Genomic DNA, 16,713 nt, shown 5'->3' on the forward strand with positions numbered 1-16,713 from the left:
GGGTGGTGGGGGGGTGGTGCAGTGGGCAGGTTTCCTTAGAGCCATCTAAGCGCTTAGTTAAATCGTGTCTTAGGGGAGGGGAGAAATAAAATACCTCCTGTAAGCCTTTGGTGCCTGCCAGGGCAGCCCCGCTTCTTAATTTGATGTGCTGTAATTAGCCTGGCCGCTGCAGGATCCCCGTCAGCTCCTGCGGGCTTGCCTGCTTCTGCCTGCTCTCTAATTGCTGCTGCTTCGGGAGAAAAGCAAATAAACCACTAAAACTCGAAGTGTTTTGTACAAATCCCGAGCTGTAAATTATTGAGGAGGTGAAACAGAAATGTGCGGTGTGTTTCCAGGAAGCAAGAGACTGCACCAAAAATGATGCGGCGAGGCTTGCGGCTCTGCTGCGATGTGTCTTCTGCAGAGTCATGTCGTTGGGCGCCTTTTTTTTCCTTTTTTTTTTTTCCTTCTGAATATATTTTTGTTGGCTGGTGGCCCAGAATAGGTAGCAGAGCAAGAGGCGAGGGCTTGTGTAACACAGCCGAATGATTTATGTGCTCGGCTGTGCAGTTGGGAAGTGTTAGGGTCTATGGTCTTTTTACCTTCAGTGTAGAAAGCACCTTTGGAAATACAAGGTAACGTTGGCTCATTTCTCTCTCCCTCTTCTAACTCAGCCTGCGGTTGTTTGCAAATGTGTTTTCTGTTGCTGCGTGCTGTATGGGGTTGTGTCAGCCTTTCTTTTGATATGCCTTTTGTTCTTGGTGTCTTGTCTCTGCTGGCATAACTGATGTTAAATCCATGACAAGAGGTCTTCATCAGGAAGCAGAGGTCTGAGTTTGTAGGTAGAGTTTCTCTTAGGGATGGAACAGCCTCACTGCAAAGGAAGTAAGAGAATAAAGCTCTGGAATTGTGGATAGGTGGAGATAAACAGATTTGTAGCCATCATCTAGCCAAGCCCAGCTGGGTGCAGTCCAGTGTTTAAAAACTGTTACCTGTATCTGATGCAATGAGGAACTGAGCTCCACAAAGAGCTTAAAAATAGCATCAGGTTTCTCTCCTGTTGGTAATGCATCCGGTTTAAAGTGGGTTCAGATGTGGTTGGAGGCTTGAAGGGGAGCATCCCTTGTGGTCTCACCAAACCCTGCACAGGGTCTTAAAAATCATGGAAGGGCAGAGGTGCTGAGAAATAGTCTGGCAGTGGCTGCTAGCCTGGATTTCGTCATGGTTCATGTTATTTATAAAGGTAACTGTTTGGACAAGTGCAGATTAACAAATACAGAGGAGGAAAGTTTTACAGGTCAGAGCTGCCACCTGCGTGTATTTTCTGTGTTCTTGGCAAGTGCCTGGCTTGTGCTGGAGAGCCTCAGCCTTGAAATGCAAAGCTGGTCTGAATTCTCCTGGGGTGGCAGGTAGCACGTACCGCTGAAACACAATTAGCGGTATTTACCACCCTGTCAGGGTTGCAGTGTAAATGGTGCTTAGTGTCGCCTAGAACTGTGGTGTCAAATTTAAGGGATTATAATCGTAGCTGGTGATGTGTCCGGAGAGTGTGGTGCTGCATCTGCCAGTTCTCTTTCACTCTGAGCTTGCTGAGGTTGCTTCCCTGGGTGTAGTAATGCTTCCACGGTCCCAGTGGCCTGGCACATCCTTTGTGACCCTGCACAGGATCCCTGGCAGAGAGGGCTCCATCTCATGCTGTTTTTGACTAATACCTGCTGTCTGTCTTCCAGCTGCTCATGCTCCTTGGCACCGCTGATGGTCAGTTGAAGCTGACTTCTGAGCAAAATGCCATCAGCCTCTCCCCTGGCAAGTACCGCCACCTCGACCGTGCCACCAACAAAGAGCTGATCTGCGACAAATGTCCTGCAGGAACCTATGTGTCTAAACATTGTACAAAGAGTACCTTAAGAGAGTGCAGCCCTTGTCCAGATGGGACCTTTACTAAGCATGAGAACGGCATAGAGCGGTGCCACCCCTGTAGAAAACCTTGTGAACTGCCAATGATTGAGAAAACTCATTGTACTGCCTTGACTGACCGCGAGTGCACTTGCCTGTCTGGTACATTTCAGACGAACGATACCTGTGTCCCTTACACGGTGTGCCCGGTCGGCTGGGGCGTCCGCAAGAAAGGAACCGAGACAGAAGACGTTAGGTGCAAGCCGTGCCCTCGTGGTACCTTTTCTGATGTGCCTTCTAGTGTGATGAAGTGCAAAACATACACTGACTGCTTTGGGAAAAACATGGTGGTCATCAAGCCAGGGACAAAGGAGAGTGACAATGTCTGTGGCTCTCCAGCGTCTCTCCCGAACACATCTTTGACTTCGTCAAGCACCGAAGTGGGTGAAGAGCCCTATGAAGCTCCACCTACTGCCCAGCTTCCCAAAGGTAATGTCCACCACTGAACCATGGATGTGCTTCTGGTCGCAGCATTGCATTTCTGCATTGGTCATAGTTGGGTGTAGTCTGTTAAAGGGCAACCTAGTTTAAATTGTGGGTGGTGCTTTTGTTTCTTGGCCAGAAGGCAGCTCCAGAGCGCATCAGATTGCACTCACTTGTGTTAAACTGCATTTAATAACGTTTTCGCTGAGACTGTAATCATGATTGGACTTCTGGGTGTCCAACTGTTTGGTCTGAAAGGACATCATGTTGTCCAGCCTATTTTCTTGTCTGTGTTGTGCTGGCTCAAGTCTCTGTGCATTTGTGGCAAACCTGAGGTGCGATGCAGCAGGAAAACCCAGAGAGGAGAGGAGCTTTGCCCTACCAGACTCCTTCTCTGATGAATTCACTGCTTTCATGCCCATGCTTTCCTTGCTTCGTTTCCCCCTGTACTGAGCCGGTGTGTTGGCTTGAATGGGAACCATTGCTAAATCAGCTGTCTAGGAGCCTAGGCTGTCCCATAACACTTTTTCTTCAATCCCTAAGGTTTCCGTTACTTATCACTGGTGGGGAGACCCAGATTGAATTCCCTATTCTCTTATTTGGAAATGGTACATCATCACAGTCTTTATTGAGTAGCGTTAGCTGTAGCTAGTTGCAGTGGTGCTGTAGGACCCCATTTGAGGCGGTGCTCAGCAATCCCTGGGAAGCAGCTTCCTTACAGTGTCTTGGATAGGGCATTCTAATTAAAAAAAAAGTGCAACTTTTGATGGCCTGAACACCTGAGTTGGTAAATATGATAGGGAAGTGTTGACAGTAGTAGACTTCCAGTGCCTCTTCCTTGTTAGATCTAAAGATTGATAGGACATTGGTGTGTCATTGGGAAAGGACACGAGGGTGTTCCCTGAACTTTGAAGTCAACTGTAGACAATTAGGTAAAAGTTAAAGCTTTTTCCCTGTTTGTATCCTGGTCAGAGTGTTTTGGGTAACGAACTCAGAGGCACAATCTGGTTACAGATGGTAACACCCACTCTCTGGCTCAGCTGGGATGAGACGTGATCTTCGGTTTCCAAAGCAAGCTCTAGTTTTTGCCACAACAGCCCTTCCTTTTCTCACCAGGCTTTGGTCATACATCTGGCTGGGACCTGAGAGCTGTTGGTTGAAAAGAAAATTCAATAAAGATGGAAAGTAGCTGTTAGGGGGAAGTTTGGTTTCTTCTGTTGCTTCAGAAACCTGTTTTGTAGTTGATGCATCCACAGCTACTTGCAGTGCTGATAAAGAAGCTTGTGCTTCCTTAACAAAACCCAGTAGAGACATACTAAGCCTCCAAACTGTCCTGTATTTTTAGCCCAAAAAACCAAATTCCACAACAGGAGTAAATCTAATGTTCATAAACCTAAGAAAGAAAAAACAGCTTTCTCAGAAATACTGAATGTGGGACAAACACAGATTGACAACATGCCTTTAATAACTCTTTTTTTTAATTAGCTGCCACTAGTCTTAACCAACAAGGGTCAGTTTTACCTTGAACCTGTCTCTGTAACTGTACCCATCTGTTCCCAGAGTCAAACCTCAATTTCACCTCTTCCCTTTCTCGCTGTCTGGCGTTGGGTTTCTGTCTGCTGGCCAAGCAGATGCTCAGGCAGGTCTTAGACCGTGATGTGATGCCGTATCGCATCTCCGGTGCCGTGACACTGAACTCTCCTCTCTTTTTGCAGGTCTGAACTCTTCAGTTCCCGATTTTGTCCCCTCTCCAGTGCCACACATGTCCAGCGGCATGGCGGCCAGCTACTACAACGAAACCTCAGCCAATGAGACGGATAGCGCTGGTGGGACCCTTGCCGGCTCTGGTGCCACCAGTCAGGCACAGAGCTACCGGCACAAGCAGACCAGCCAAGGGTTGGAGAAGCAGCCATCACTAGAGATGGTGGGGGGTGAGAAGTCCAGTGTTCCGTACAGACCCCCCCGGCGAGGTCCACAGAACGTCCACCAGCACTTTGACATCAATGAACACTTGCCATGGATGATTGTCCTCTTCTTGCTGCTGGTCCTGGTGGTTATTGTTGTGTGCAGTGTAAGAAAGAGCTCACGGACTCTGAAGAAGGGGCCCAGGCAAGATCCCAGTGCCATTGTGGAAAAAGCTATTATGAAGAAGTCCACCACCCCCACGCAGAACAGGGAGAAGTGGATCTATTACTGCAATGGGCATGGTAAGCAGTAGTGCCTGGGGGCTGCAGGGGGGGTAGCGTCCTCTTCAGTGTCCTGCATGGTGCTTTAGGGGGGCTGTCTCCACATCCAGTGACCCGTCGTTTCTGACTTGCTGGGTCTTGTTGCTAGGACAAAGCCCATTGACTGGTTCCTTGGATGTTTCTTCATCCTTGACTTCTCCACTTTCCTGTTCCCACGGTGTGTGCCTGTTCCTGAAGGAAGGGTTAGTGGAGGTGATGTCACCTACTCCCTGCAGCTCCTTTCCTTCTTCCCACCATCCTTGGCAGAAGGATGTTGAATGAAGGCTTATTTTCCCTCCTCTCCATACCTCTTTCCATTTTTCTTGTTTTGCATACTCCTTATTTTCTTGGTGACTCAGGCATCGGTCTGGTTGTCTTTTGTGTCTTCCTTCTTCCCTCACCCCATCTGTTTCTGGAAGGCTGACTCATCCTGTGCCTCTTGGCAGCGCCTCAGTTTCAGGTTCTTAGCCCTAAATCCTGACTGCTGGCTTGTGTTCCCAGTCCTTTGCCCATGCTGGAGCCAGGAAGGTTGTCCTTAAAGGGTGTGTCACAGCTCCATGAGTGTCATGAAGTCTTCCTGGAAGCTCTGCTTTTCTAATGTTTTCTGTTCCTCTGGTGGATGACTTGATGTCAGCTTTTTGATGAGGCTTTCAAGATGCCTGGTTGTGGTCATGATATTGAGATTTGTGGAAATCAATAGTAAATTAATGGTGGCATGTACATGAGCACTGAGCAGCTGTGATCTCCCTAGTAGGATGCATGGCTCTTCCTCTGCAAAGCTATGGTGGCAGTTTTGACACCCCTCCGCCCCCCTTATCCTGTGTAGACAGCACTGATGCATCTGTACTTCAAGCTGAGGTTGCTCAACCTTAAACATCCGTTCACAGTTAACCTTTAGAAAAGCACATTTAACAAGGGGGGAGGCAAATAAAGAATGGATTGAAAAAAAGATTGGAAGATTTACGAGATAAGTCTTTGAAAGTCATCCTTGAGTGCGTAAGTGCAAAGCAAAGAAGGCTTTGAGTAGGGCGTATTCTGTCATGTACTCTCCTCTCCTTCCTGTTGATTAATAGACGTGCCCTTTGTTTGCCTTCATTAATGCATTTATAGACCCAGTAAGGTCTTGTTGGAATTAGTTTTCTGCCTTCTCCTGTGTTTGTGCTACTTGCCAATTTCCTTTTAAATCTTTTGAATTCTTGAGGTGAGATTTTTTGAGCTTTTTCCATTTGTGATAAGTTTTTCCAATAACACCTGCACTCTTATCTTCCCTAAAATCTATGGTACCCAAAGCATGGTCCTTGAGGCTATGGTGAGTGATCTTCAGTGGAGTTTCAAGAGTTATTGGACATCCTTATTTGTGGGCACCACCAGAAATACTACATGGCTTTGGCCATGGTTCACTGGCCAAAAGCAACTGCTTGTTAGTAACTTCGCGTAATTTTTTTCCCCCCAAGACCTAATTACATGTTGGTTGAATTTCTGACTCCTTCCTGATTTTTGAAGCATGTCAGATCAGGAGCCGAGTTTGTATAACCTGTTTAGGTATAGCCCATTAGGTATAACCTCACCTCCTGGACCATGTAATCCTTTGGGGAACAGCATAATCCATGGGTCATCCTGTGCTTCCCATGATGAGTTGTTCCAGTCTTCCCTGTCATCCTTTAACAGCTGAATTCAGCTAGTGCATCAAATTCACAAGGTATTTGTTAAGTTTTCCCCTTGTCTTGGGAAATAAGGTGGATGTAACAAAGCAAAACCACACTTAGGTGATAACTGGTCCAAACTTGGTCTGATCAAGTCTCTCAGGTCAGGAGGCAAATTGCTCTGATATTCTGGGTTCCTGGACGGGCAGTTTTGCACATACCTCCCAGTCATTCTAGCAGCATTTACGCTGGTTCCATGTTGGCATGAGTGGCTTCATGACTTCCTCATGCCACAGAATGTCCTCAGTTGAACTTTGTGCAATGAAGGCAGACAGACAAGCACAAACCAGTTAATGCTTTGTCTTGCTTTTAGTGCAGCTCTGGTGCTGCCCTAATTTTGTTGCATTTGGCAGTACTGGAGTAACAGTTGGACTTGGTGATCTTAACGGTCTTTTCCAATCTAGTTCATTCTGTGGTTAGCTGAAGGGGCCTTGCTCATTAGTTCTTGCTTGGTAGTGGTGCTCTGTTGTGTCAGATATGGCAATTGTTCTGTGATGGTGTATAAATCCCTCTTTAGTTTTCTTATTGAAACGTCTGGCTCTTAAGACTGTTTACTTGAAATGAGAGAAGATGTAGTGCCATGAAGGAATTGACCTTTTACTTAATAACTGGCTGTACAGCTAAGATGTACTGCAGAGCTGCAGCATCATAGCTTAGCTTTCTGCTGCTCTAGCAGTGTTTGTACCCAAGTCATGCTTCATCCTGAAGCAGTGTTTCAAGACAAGGATGAATATAGCTAGGAATAAGCTCCAGGCTGTTGCAGAGAGGAAATCTTTCCCCTCCCGTGCTGCCAGCACGGATCCCTCCATTGTAGGCAGCCAGAGCAAAGCCTCCATAATGTGAGGACCGCAGCTGCTCCCCACATCTTCAGGTGTCAGCCTGATTTGTGGCTGCACTAGGCGTGTGGAGGGCAAGCAATTCAGCTTAAATCTGGGGGCAAAGGCCCAGGGTCTGGTGCTGGCAGTGCACCCACATCCATATGACCTCCCCAACTGTACGTTGGCTGGCCACGCCAACAAGGGGCTGGGGCGTGCTTATCGCCAGGGCAAATCCTGTGTGCGTAGCTGTTGCACACAGTCTCCCCCCAGCTTCTTCCTAGTTTACAATCTCCTCCCTCCTAATCCTTTCAGTAAACAGCTTTAACCTTTGAAAGGGAAGATGGGGTCTGACGTAGGCGCTGCAGCCTATGCGTGGATGAGATGTGCTTGGGTGGCTGCCCTCACACTGGCACCCCTCAAGCCTCCCATGGCACCAGGTGGACCTCCAAGGCATTGCCTCTTTGGAGGATTGTATTACTGTTTGCTTCAAGCCCATCACTTCTGGGTGAAGCATGGTCAAGGTGGCACTAGTACTGCTAGGTGCTGGAACAAAGACATCTCACTGTGGTTGGGCTGCTTCCCCAAAGAAAAGGATTTTGGAGTGGAAGCAGTGGCTCAAACTCTTGCCCAGCCCCTGAAGGCACTTGCTATACTGAATTGCTTAAATAGTTGAGATAAGTGTGCGATCCTGAACAGCAGTTGTTGTCATGGGGCGTTTCACTTGTCCTCATCAACCCGTGAGCTGGTGTCTATGCTCTGTGCTCTCTCTGGACATAGTACATGCCTTAAATAACAGCCCAAACCTAAAAATAGCAGTAGTTTAGGCGGCTGGTGTTAACACTAGACCCGTGTCCAGCCAGGACAGCAAATGCCGACAATTGTCACTGGATTAAATGGTTCAGAGGTCTGGGAAGAGCTTGCGAAGACTAACAGCCTGACTTAGCAGCCAGCCTACCTCCACATGTGTCCTTATGTCTGTCTGCACAACAGGAGATCTCCCAAGAGCCCCAAGGTCTCATCTACACAGGATAGGGAAGGTAGAGCAACACCAGCAGTGCAGTTGTGGTTGGAGAAATTAGACCTGTTTTGCTGCTTCAGCTGGCTCTTGCACTGTAGACCTGCAGATGGGAATCCAAAGGGGAAAAGTAGTTTGCCAATGGTTTCCAAAGAAGTTATCGATGTGGTGCCTGAATTACATGGTACTGGGCTGATAGTGCTCTGTGGTTTTAACCTTGTGCAACTACTTTCTTTCAGAAGATCAAGAATAGCCTACACACTGGAAACACTCTGTTCTAAACAATCTCTTTATTTGAGCAAATATCCATTTCCTTTCTTCAGCTCTTTCCAAGGGTAAGGAATTGATCTTGCAGAAACTTTTAAATTAAAATTGAGAGTTGAAGCCTGTCTCTTGAACATCTTGGAAATGCCACCTTTGGCATCAGTTTATGCCAAACATGAAGATGTGCTTGAAATCGTTCTGCAGAAATTGCTGGTATTTTTACCTTTGATTTTCACCCATTAAGTAGCAGAGGATGAAAGGCAAATGTGTAAAATGTTACAGGGTTTGGGTAAAACCTGTATAGAAGGAGCTACCTGAAGTGATGTGGCAAGAGGCAAGAGAGCTTGGTGATATATTTTTTCCTGGAGTTGAAAGACTGAAGAACAGATCTTGGCAGCACTGGCCTGGCATGAGATGCCACCTGCCTTTAATTTTTCTTCAAGTCTTATAATTGCACATTATTGCAGTGGGTGATGAAAGTGAAGGGAGGAAGCCTCTGGTTAAATAATCAGAGAAATAAACTGTTCTGCAAAAGCTGTTTGCAGCTGAGATGGAGCTGAGTCTTGACTGCAAGTAGAAGACCATGTACTGAAAATGGCTCAGTGGGGAGTTGAGGGGTGGTGCTGCAAAGATGCCGAGTGTTAGGATTTGAGGTTCTTGGTTGCTCAGTTGTTGGGATGCCCAGTTGCCAGCACGTTGGGAGCTAGGGTCTTCTTGGTTGGCAGTTCATAGGGAATAGTCCTTGGTGTTCAGCTTGGTTGGTGTAGAACTAGGGCTAGGCTTGAGCTTGTTCTGCTCCCAAGAAAGTCATTGTTGAAGAGGGTGTTACTTCCTTGTACCTCAGAGGACCTGATGCTGTAGGTCCGAAGCTTCCCCCTGTGAATATAACCAATGCATGTGTTTTGGCAGTATGTATCAAGATGTCTGGATCACTGTGGGCTTGTCCTTGTGGAATTAGATACTCATTTATGGTTAGTGTTGGAAGAGGCTTACTGCTTGATTCTTTTGCTTTTAAAGCTGGTTTTGTTTTGTAGAGGTGGTTTTCCCTTTGATCAGCTCCTGAACAGGTCGCAGCTTGATGTCAGGAGCATCACACTGGGAGTCAGGGTGAGGATGGAGGAGCTGCTGTGGAAACACACCCCTGGGGCTATCTGCAGAGCACAGGGATGAGCAATGGGGTTAAAAGCTTCACCAGTCTCAAACTGTGGTGGCCTCAAGGTTTTGTGCCCAAGTAGGGCAGAGATGGCCAGCAGCATCTCATGCAGGCAGGTGTGCCCATTGCTGCTAATGTAATTTGGTAATTACTGTTACACCTGGAGAAGAGCAGCCCTGGGCTTGTGTGTGAACCCTAATGTTTGCACTAGCAGACAAAGCATGAGATGAAGGATTAATGTCTGTCTACCTGCCAAAACAGAGAGGCAGAAGGTGGTGGTGGTCTTCTAATGTTAGCCTGTCCACCTCTGCAAAGTGAGACCCAGGCAGAAAGGGGAGCTTATTAAATTGGAAGGGGCAGGTATGTACCCGGCACCACGATGACTACGGATGTTGTGGTACTGCTGAGCCTTAAAGCAGGACTGCTCCCTCACTGCAGCTTGTTCAGCTGCACGGGAGTTCTGCATTTCATGCTGTTTGCTCCAACACAGGTGTGATGCTCTGCTTTGGGGTGGGGTGAAGCAACTCCTCATCTGCAGTGCAAACCTCTGCCTTGGGAGCTTTGGGCTGACATCTGGTGAGTTCAAAACATCACTTGCCTCAAACTACTCTACTTTCCTCAGCTTTGCCCCAAACTGCTTGACCTTTTGGGAAGCTATGTGGTTTCCAGAGGATGTGCGCAGGAGCTGACCAAGCTTCATGGTGAAAGGGAACCTAAGAAAATGCAAACAAGGGAGGCTGCTATTCCTCTTAGAGAGAAGGAAGCCTGGTCATGTGCAGATTTATCATATCTCGCTTTTCAGCCTTATTGCATTAGGAGGCCTGAAGACCAGTGCTTGATCACTTTTAGTGCATGTATCTGCATGAGCCATCTATCCACAGCGTGCACAGGGCTGTGCGAAGCTGCCGTGAGAAGCTGATACATTTGCTCCCAAATCTGCTTCAAAAACAAACAAAAAAAAGAAATAAAAAGCAAAATTATGCCATGGTCAGAATTCCTGGGTGGTCCTTGGATTAATTTAAGAAGGGATTGGGATTTGTGCATGCCTGTTAGGTGTAGGGCTGAGTGTCGGAAGCAGGGCAGCTCTGCAGGGAGAGGAGGGTTGTCCTTGTAGAAAAACACGCTGAGCCCAGGGTTGTTTTGCCAACCCCCCAGCACTGGTTTCTGTGCTGGGGGGGCTGTGATTTCTCACTTCAGCAGGGCTTTCACACGTAACTCCTCGAATAACAAGGCAGAGGTTTTATTTTGATCCTTTCCCTTCACTGGCCAAGGCTTTGTCTGGGTGCAGGGGGAAATGCAGGAGGCAAATTTAATCCTCAGGTTGGCATCTGCGGGTGTCTGGATATTTATATGGCTGTGGCAGTGTGCTTGCTCAGGGTTACCAGCTGTCCGAGAGCATTATAATGAAGATTAACTCTGTGCAAGCCGTTTAAAATTTAGTAATTACATAAAATACTTATGCTGGCCATTCCCTTTTAAAGTAAAGGAAGAGTGAATCCGCTCTGCAGGTCCCCATTGCCAACACAGGGACACACGCACAGGGGGAGCATCATGTGGTGGTGGGCAGGAGCACATGGGGGGGTCCCAGGAGGGCTGGACCAAGGGTGCTCTTGTAGAGGTGACTTTCCATGGAGGGAAAGGGAAGTCTTGTCTCCTGCTGACCCTCAGGTTCCTGGGTCTGAAACATGTTCGTAACTGCATGTGGCTGATCACAGATGTTCCTCCACTGCCTGGTTTGGTTGAGTTGTTTTCCAGAGCGTGGAAAGTCTTTGTCAAGAGTCCCTTTCCTGCCCTGCAAGATTTTTGTTTTCTTAAAAACCCCCACAAACATCACCATTTAGTGGTTTGTTGCTCAAGCAGCAGTTGCTGAGGATGTGACTCACTGGCTTCTGGGAGGGTCTGATACCAGCACTGTCCTCCATGGGGGAAATAGCAAATCACTAACGAGTATTCTTAAGTGTGTCCTTTAGTTCGGACAAAGGCTTCTGTTAGAATTGTGGAAGGATTTGGGTTGGGAGGGACCTTAAAGATCATCTAGTTCCAACCCTCTGCCACAGGCAGGGGCCCCTTCCACTAGAGCAGATTGCTCAAAGCCCCGTCCAACCTGGCCTTGAACACTGCCAGGGATGGGGCAGCCACAGCTTCTCTGGGCAACCTGTGCCAGGGGCTCGCCACCCTCATAGTGAAAAATCTTTTCATAATGTCAGATCTAAATCTCCCCTGTGTCAGTTTAAACCCATTCCCTCTTGTCCTATCCTTACATGCTCTTGTAAAAAATCCCTCACCAGCTTTCTTGTAGGCCCTCTTTAGGAACTGGAAGCTGCTCTAAGGTCTTCCCAGGTCTCTTCTCCAGGCTGAACAAGCCCAGGTCTCTCAGCCTGTCTCCGTAGCAGAGCTGCTGCAGCCCTTGGAGCATCTTTGTGGCCTCCTCTGGATTTACTCCAATAGGTCCATGTCCTCCTTATGTTGGGGGCCCCAGAGCTGGATATAAGACTGTAGGTGGGGTCTCATGCAAGCAGGGAGTATCATCTCATTTGACCTGCTGGTCATGTTTCTTTTGATGCAGCCCAGAATATGGCTGGCTTTCTGAGTTGTGAGTGCACATTGTGGATGTCCAATATTTTCATCCACCAGTATCCCAAGTCCTTGGTACAACTGCTCTCAATCCCTTCATCCATCAGCCTGTGCTGATACCAGTGATTGTCCTGACCCAGGTGCAGGACCTTGCATATCTTTTAAATCTCCTCATTTAGGATCAGGAATATGTCTGGGGAAGGTGGTAGCAGTGGGGGGAGGGTGCTGAGTTTCTAGTAACTGCCCCTTTTTGGTGGAGGCTGGTGACATTTTCACATTTTGGAAAGGTATTTGTGTCGTCAGTTCGGTATTTCTAAGTCCTGGTTTGGCCAAGCCGTTGTGTCTCATCAGCTGGAGTTTGAATGTGCCACATTCTGACTTGCTTGTACATGCAGTCTCTTGGTGTGTGCTCAGAGGTAAAAATAGGCTGCTGTGGCTGTGTTTTGCGTGAGTCAAGAGGATATTTGGAGGAGGTAGGTGGGCTGAGCTCAGGAACAGAGCTGAGTTTGCAGTGATTCGGAGCCCTTACCAGAATGTAAGGGAGGGTTGGGCTGCATCGCTGTGGTTCTCATGTCTGACTTGTGTGTGCCCTTCAGCTGCGCTCTCCACCAGTGATGCTTCATCCTCAAGGTCTGCACAAGTGTCGGAATCCAAAATCTGGATTTGGCACTGCATGTGGCATGCAAATTAATATTGCCCATCTCTGGAAAACCTGTGTCAGTAGGTAGGTGGTGGAAGCTCCACGTGCTCTAGCTCAGATTGGCACTGGGAATGTGGAGGTCAGTTCCTGCAGGTTTGTGGGTAGACTGGTGGGACTTGGCCCTGCTGATGAAGGGCTGGAGTGTGGAGTCTCCAGAAATCCAGCCTTTCTGAAAATTCAGGAAGCTGGCTCTGGAACCCCAGCAGATGAGCTGCTACTAGATGAGACCATGTGTGCCACAGATGCTGGAGAATCTCCTGAGTTTTGCTTCCCAGCTGTGTAAGGCAGCCTTTAAGAATCACAGAATGGTTTGAGTTGGAAAAGACCTTAAGATCACCTAGTTCCAATCCCCTGCCATAGGCAGGGACACCTCTCACTAGACCAGCTTGCTCAAGGCCCCATCAAACCTGGCCTTGAACACTGCCAGGGACGAGGCATTCACAACTTGTTCCTCACAGCATCACTTGAACTGATGTGTTAGTCTTCTCTGTGCTATATCCCTTAGTTACTTGTGGGATGGGAGGACACATGGCTTGGAAGGGCTCTGTAGCCTTGAGATTTCCCCTTAAAGGTGGCAGCTCCTCAACGAGCACTCTTCTGAAAAGAACAAATGACGTTTGGCTTGAGCTTCAGAAGTGAAAATGATGATGGCTTTTTGTTTGTCAGAGGGTGGGGAGACGAAGGAAACGAAGCTCCTCTGTGGCTAGGCTGTGGTTAGACTTTGCTGTATCTGTTGCCAGGTGCTTGGGTGTAACATTCTGGCTTCCACTCCTCATGAGTTTGCTTGAAGATATGAAAAATGTAATGGCAGAGAAGAGACATGGTCTCTTGCAGGTATTGTACGTCAGTGTGCCAGCACTGCTGGTCATGGCCCTGTGCCGCACTGGCCTCTTGCCCTGCTTGAGGCCAAGCGATCGCTGAAGAACTGGGTTTGTGTCCAACCTGTAAATAGCAGGGCTATGTGAAGTGAGTGAGGCTTGTCCAGAAGAAGCTCATGAGAGTCATTAAAGCTCAGCCAAGTCCCATGTGCTTGTGTGATGACCACTTTGGTGATGTTCATGCGTGGAAGCAGTGACTGCTCTGTTTACACCAAACCGTGTACCCCAGTGAGGCAGGAGCCACCTGAAGGAGCTGGAAACGGGTGAGAAAAATCTTAAACCAGATTCAAGGAAGTCACTGAAATGTGTTTATGGGGAAGACTGGGGCAAAGCTGAGCAGTGGGGTTGGAGAGACCTTCCTGTAGATTGTCCCTACCTTTCCAGGAAGGTCCTCCCTTCAGCATACACTGCTGGATGTGTATTCAGCAGTGCTGTTTGCTTGTGCTGCTTTGCAGGCATCTGTCTTGTCTCTGGACTTGTCTCCATTTGTCTCTGTTTGCTCTGGCTGTGGACATGCCTGGTTGTGCCCATGTTCCCATGTGTGTACGTTCACTTTTGGGCTTTACATTTGCCTGTTCACACCATGTTGTCTTCGTCCTGGCTTGAAGGGGAGTTCTTCATTGCTCCAGGGTTATCACCACCTTAAAATACTAGGTGGTTATGTGGAGTAGCCCATGCAAACATGTAAAGAATTGCAATGTTCAGATGATGGCAAGTGAAATGTCACCTGCCCAGGTACCGAAGACATGCATGGATGTCCTGGATCCTTCAGGATATTGTTGTTGTCTTCTATGGGACAACCATGGCACACACAGCTCTGCTGGATGCAGCCATGGGGGTTTCACAGCAAGGGTTCCTCTTTAGCTCCAGTACCGGAGGCAAGCAAAGCTGGGTAATAAATGGTGATGGTCCCTGGTGGTGGTGATGGAGAGGGTAGTGGTGCCTCCTGCATTAGCAGCAGGGTGGAGGCAGCTCTGCCAGGCTGTTTCCATGGCCTGCAGTGAAAAAAAAGGAGGACGGCTCAGGCTGTTCTCTGGCATTTGCAAGCTCAGAGTAGCTTCAGCATCACATCAGTGTGGCTGTAACCAGCCTTGTATGGGAATTGTGAAATGCGTGAGTTAAAGCACCGTCCATGCTGAGCTCAGCCATTTTACTTGGGATTGCTGGGGTCTGGAGGGCTTTGGTCAACGTTTCTGGCCTTGGCATGTAGATAAGTGTGGTGACAGAAGGTCCACATGCTTTGGTGGGTGGGGAGGACCCAGGACCACAGGTGGAGCTGGGGTTTTCTGCTCTATGCACCCTGGTGGGCACCTTCCCATCCCAATAGGATGCTCTAGCACCATTAGTGCTCTTCAGAATAACTTGTAGGGCTTCTGGAAATATGGAAATAGTAGGACTGTAAGCTTATTACAAGCATTAACGTTTTCTTTAGTTTGAGCAGTAATACTTGGCAGTGTGCAGCCACAACTTGTCATGTAATCTTATTTTTCAAGAACAGAGGGAGCAATGGTTTTCTAACTGACTGGAGCCAAAGCTGTGCTCATGTCTGTGCCTCTTCCATATCTCTCTGGGGTTTTGTTTGCACAACATTGTAGTAGTTGTGGTGAACATATGGGGCTTAAATTCATTTAATAGTTGCAAGAAAATGAGTTTAAGGTTCTTATAGTATTAAGGTAGACGTTTCCAAATTCGTTTTTAATGGAACATTTGTTCTCCAAAGATTATTACGCGCCATTAAGTCCTCTGCTGCCTGGTGTGTTCTCGTGCCCTGGGATATTATTGCCAAGGGATATAAACATGTTTATGAGGCCACTTTATTGAACAATGAGATTAAATATACTAAACTTGAAAATGTTGGTAGGAGCATGAGCACTCTGTCATAAATCTTGTGCAAGAACATTAGGACATAATAATCGTGCCACTGCATAAAACTGGTACAAAGCAAGTTGTGACCAGCTGAAAACTCTTCTCACCAGTACAGCAGCTGTAGATACTGGGATTTATCAGCATCAGATACGTAGATGGCAGCAGATAGTATATGGGCTTTTCCTTTCAGGAGAGGACTAGATGCACCATGCAAGGGTCATAAACCAGCAAATTATGTTTTAATGCCTCTGTATGACTGACAAGCATGGGTGTGGGTAGAGCTTCCACCCAGCTCTAATGCTTCATCTCATTGCAGGGCAGCAGAGGGGGACTCAACTCTCCATATCTCGTGTGTGTGTTTATATGTATATATATAATGGGCAGCATGATCTATATATCTGTGTATATCACTCAAGCCAGGAAAACATAATCCCTGAGTGTGAGAGTAGAAAAGGTTCTGCAAGATATATGCACTAACAGCTTAACACGTTATGTACAGATATATCTCAGTGCATTAATTGTTATCTATACGTAATAATTAGTACCAGACCTGCTCATCCCTCTTTCCATTGCTGTCACTACCTTGGTGCACAAGCCTTGCAAAGCTTTTTCTGTCCTTGTATTTTATCCACCTTTTTCCCTTGGGTTGAGTGATAAAATCAAGTGTCAGCTACATAAACCTGGCATTTTGCTGCTTTTTTTGTCAACAGCAGTTGAATTTGCTGGTTTAAAGGATCTAACTCAAAACCTGGGTTGCTTTTGGGCTGACATGGGTGTGTGATACCCAGTGGTGCAGGACTTGGCTGCTGGCATGATTTGGGCTGTCTGTCCTTCTTGAGTAGGACCAATGATCAACCCAGATGCAAAGGCATCGAGTTGAGAGGAATCTGGAGCCTGGAAGCCCACAGCCTGTGTCACCTTGAACTGAGGGTTAATAGTCTTCATCTGAGTAATGGGAAATGTTAAGAAGACCAGGATTAATTCCTGCTACATAGAGATGTGTAAAAAAGTACACATCATACCCCTGTGTATATATATACACACATACACATGTATAAGAAAAGGAGATATAAACTATACAGCCTGGTACATATTTTTATATATATAAATAAAGATATATCGATATATCTGTTTGTATAGCTTTTATATATATCTATAT

General features: G+C 47.2%; 1 protein-coding gene across 1 annotated transcript in view; it reads left to right on the forward strand.

The window, feature by feature from the left end:
• Positions 1 to 4,565, forward strand: part of LOC104407156 (tumor necrosis factor receptor superfamily member 21-like) — a gene marked incomplete at its 3' end in the record, with an annotated part of 7,955 nt that extends 3,390 nt beyond the window's left edge. Inside the window, exons 2-3 of the mRNA XM_010016349.1 lie at positions 1,710 to 2,364; positions 4,074 to 4,565. Coding sequence (XP_010014651.1) covers positions 1,716 to 2,364; positions 4,074 to 4,565 — 1,141 coding nt within the window. The remainder of the gene's footprint in view (positions 1 to 1,709; positions 2,365 to 4,073) is intronic.
• Positions 4,566 to 16,713: the final 12,148 nt, after the last annotated feature.

The sequence above is a fragment of the Nestor notabilis genome, unplaced genomic scaffold (assembly GCF_000696875.1).
Source record: "Nestor notabilis isolate BGI_N333 unplaced genomic scaffold, ASM69687v1 scaffold10256, whole genome shotgun sequence".
In the NCBI taxonomy this organism is placed as follows: Eukaryota; Metazoa; Chordata; class Aves; order Psittaciformes; family Psittacidae; genus Nestor; species Nestor notabilis.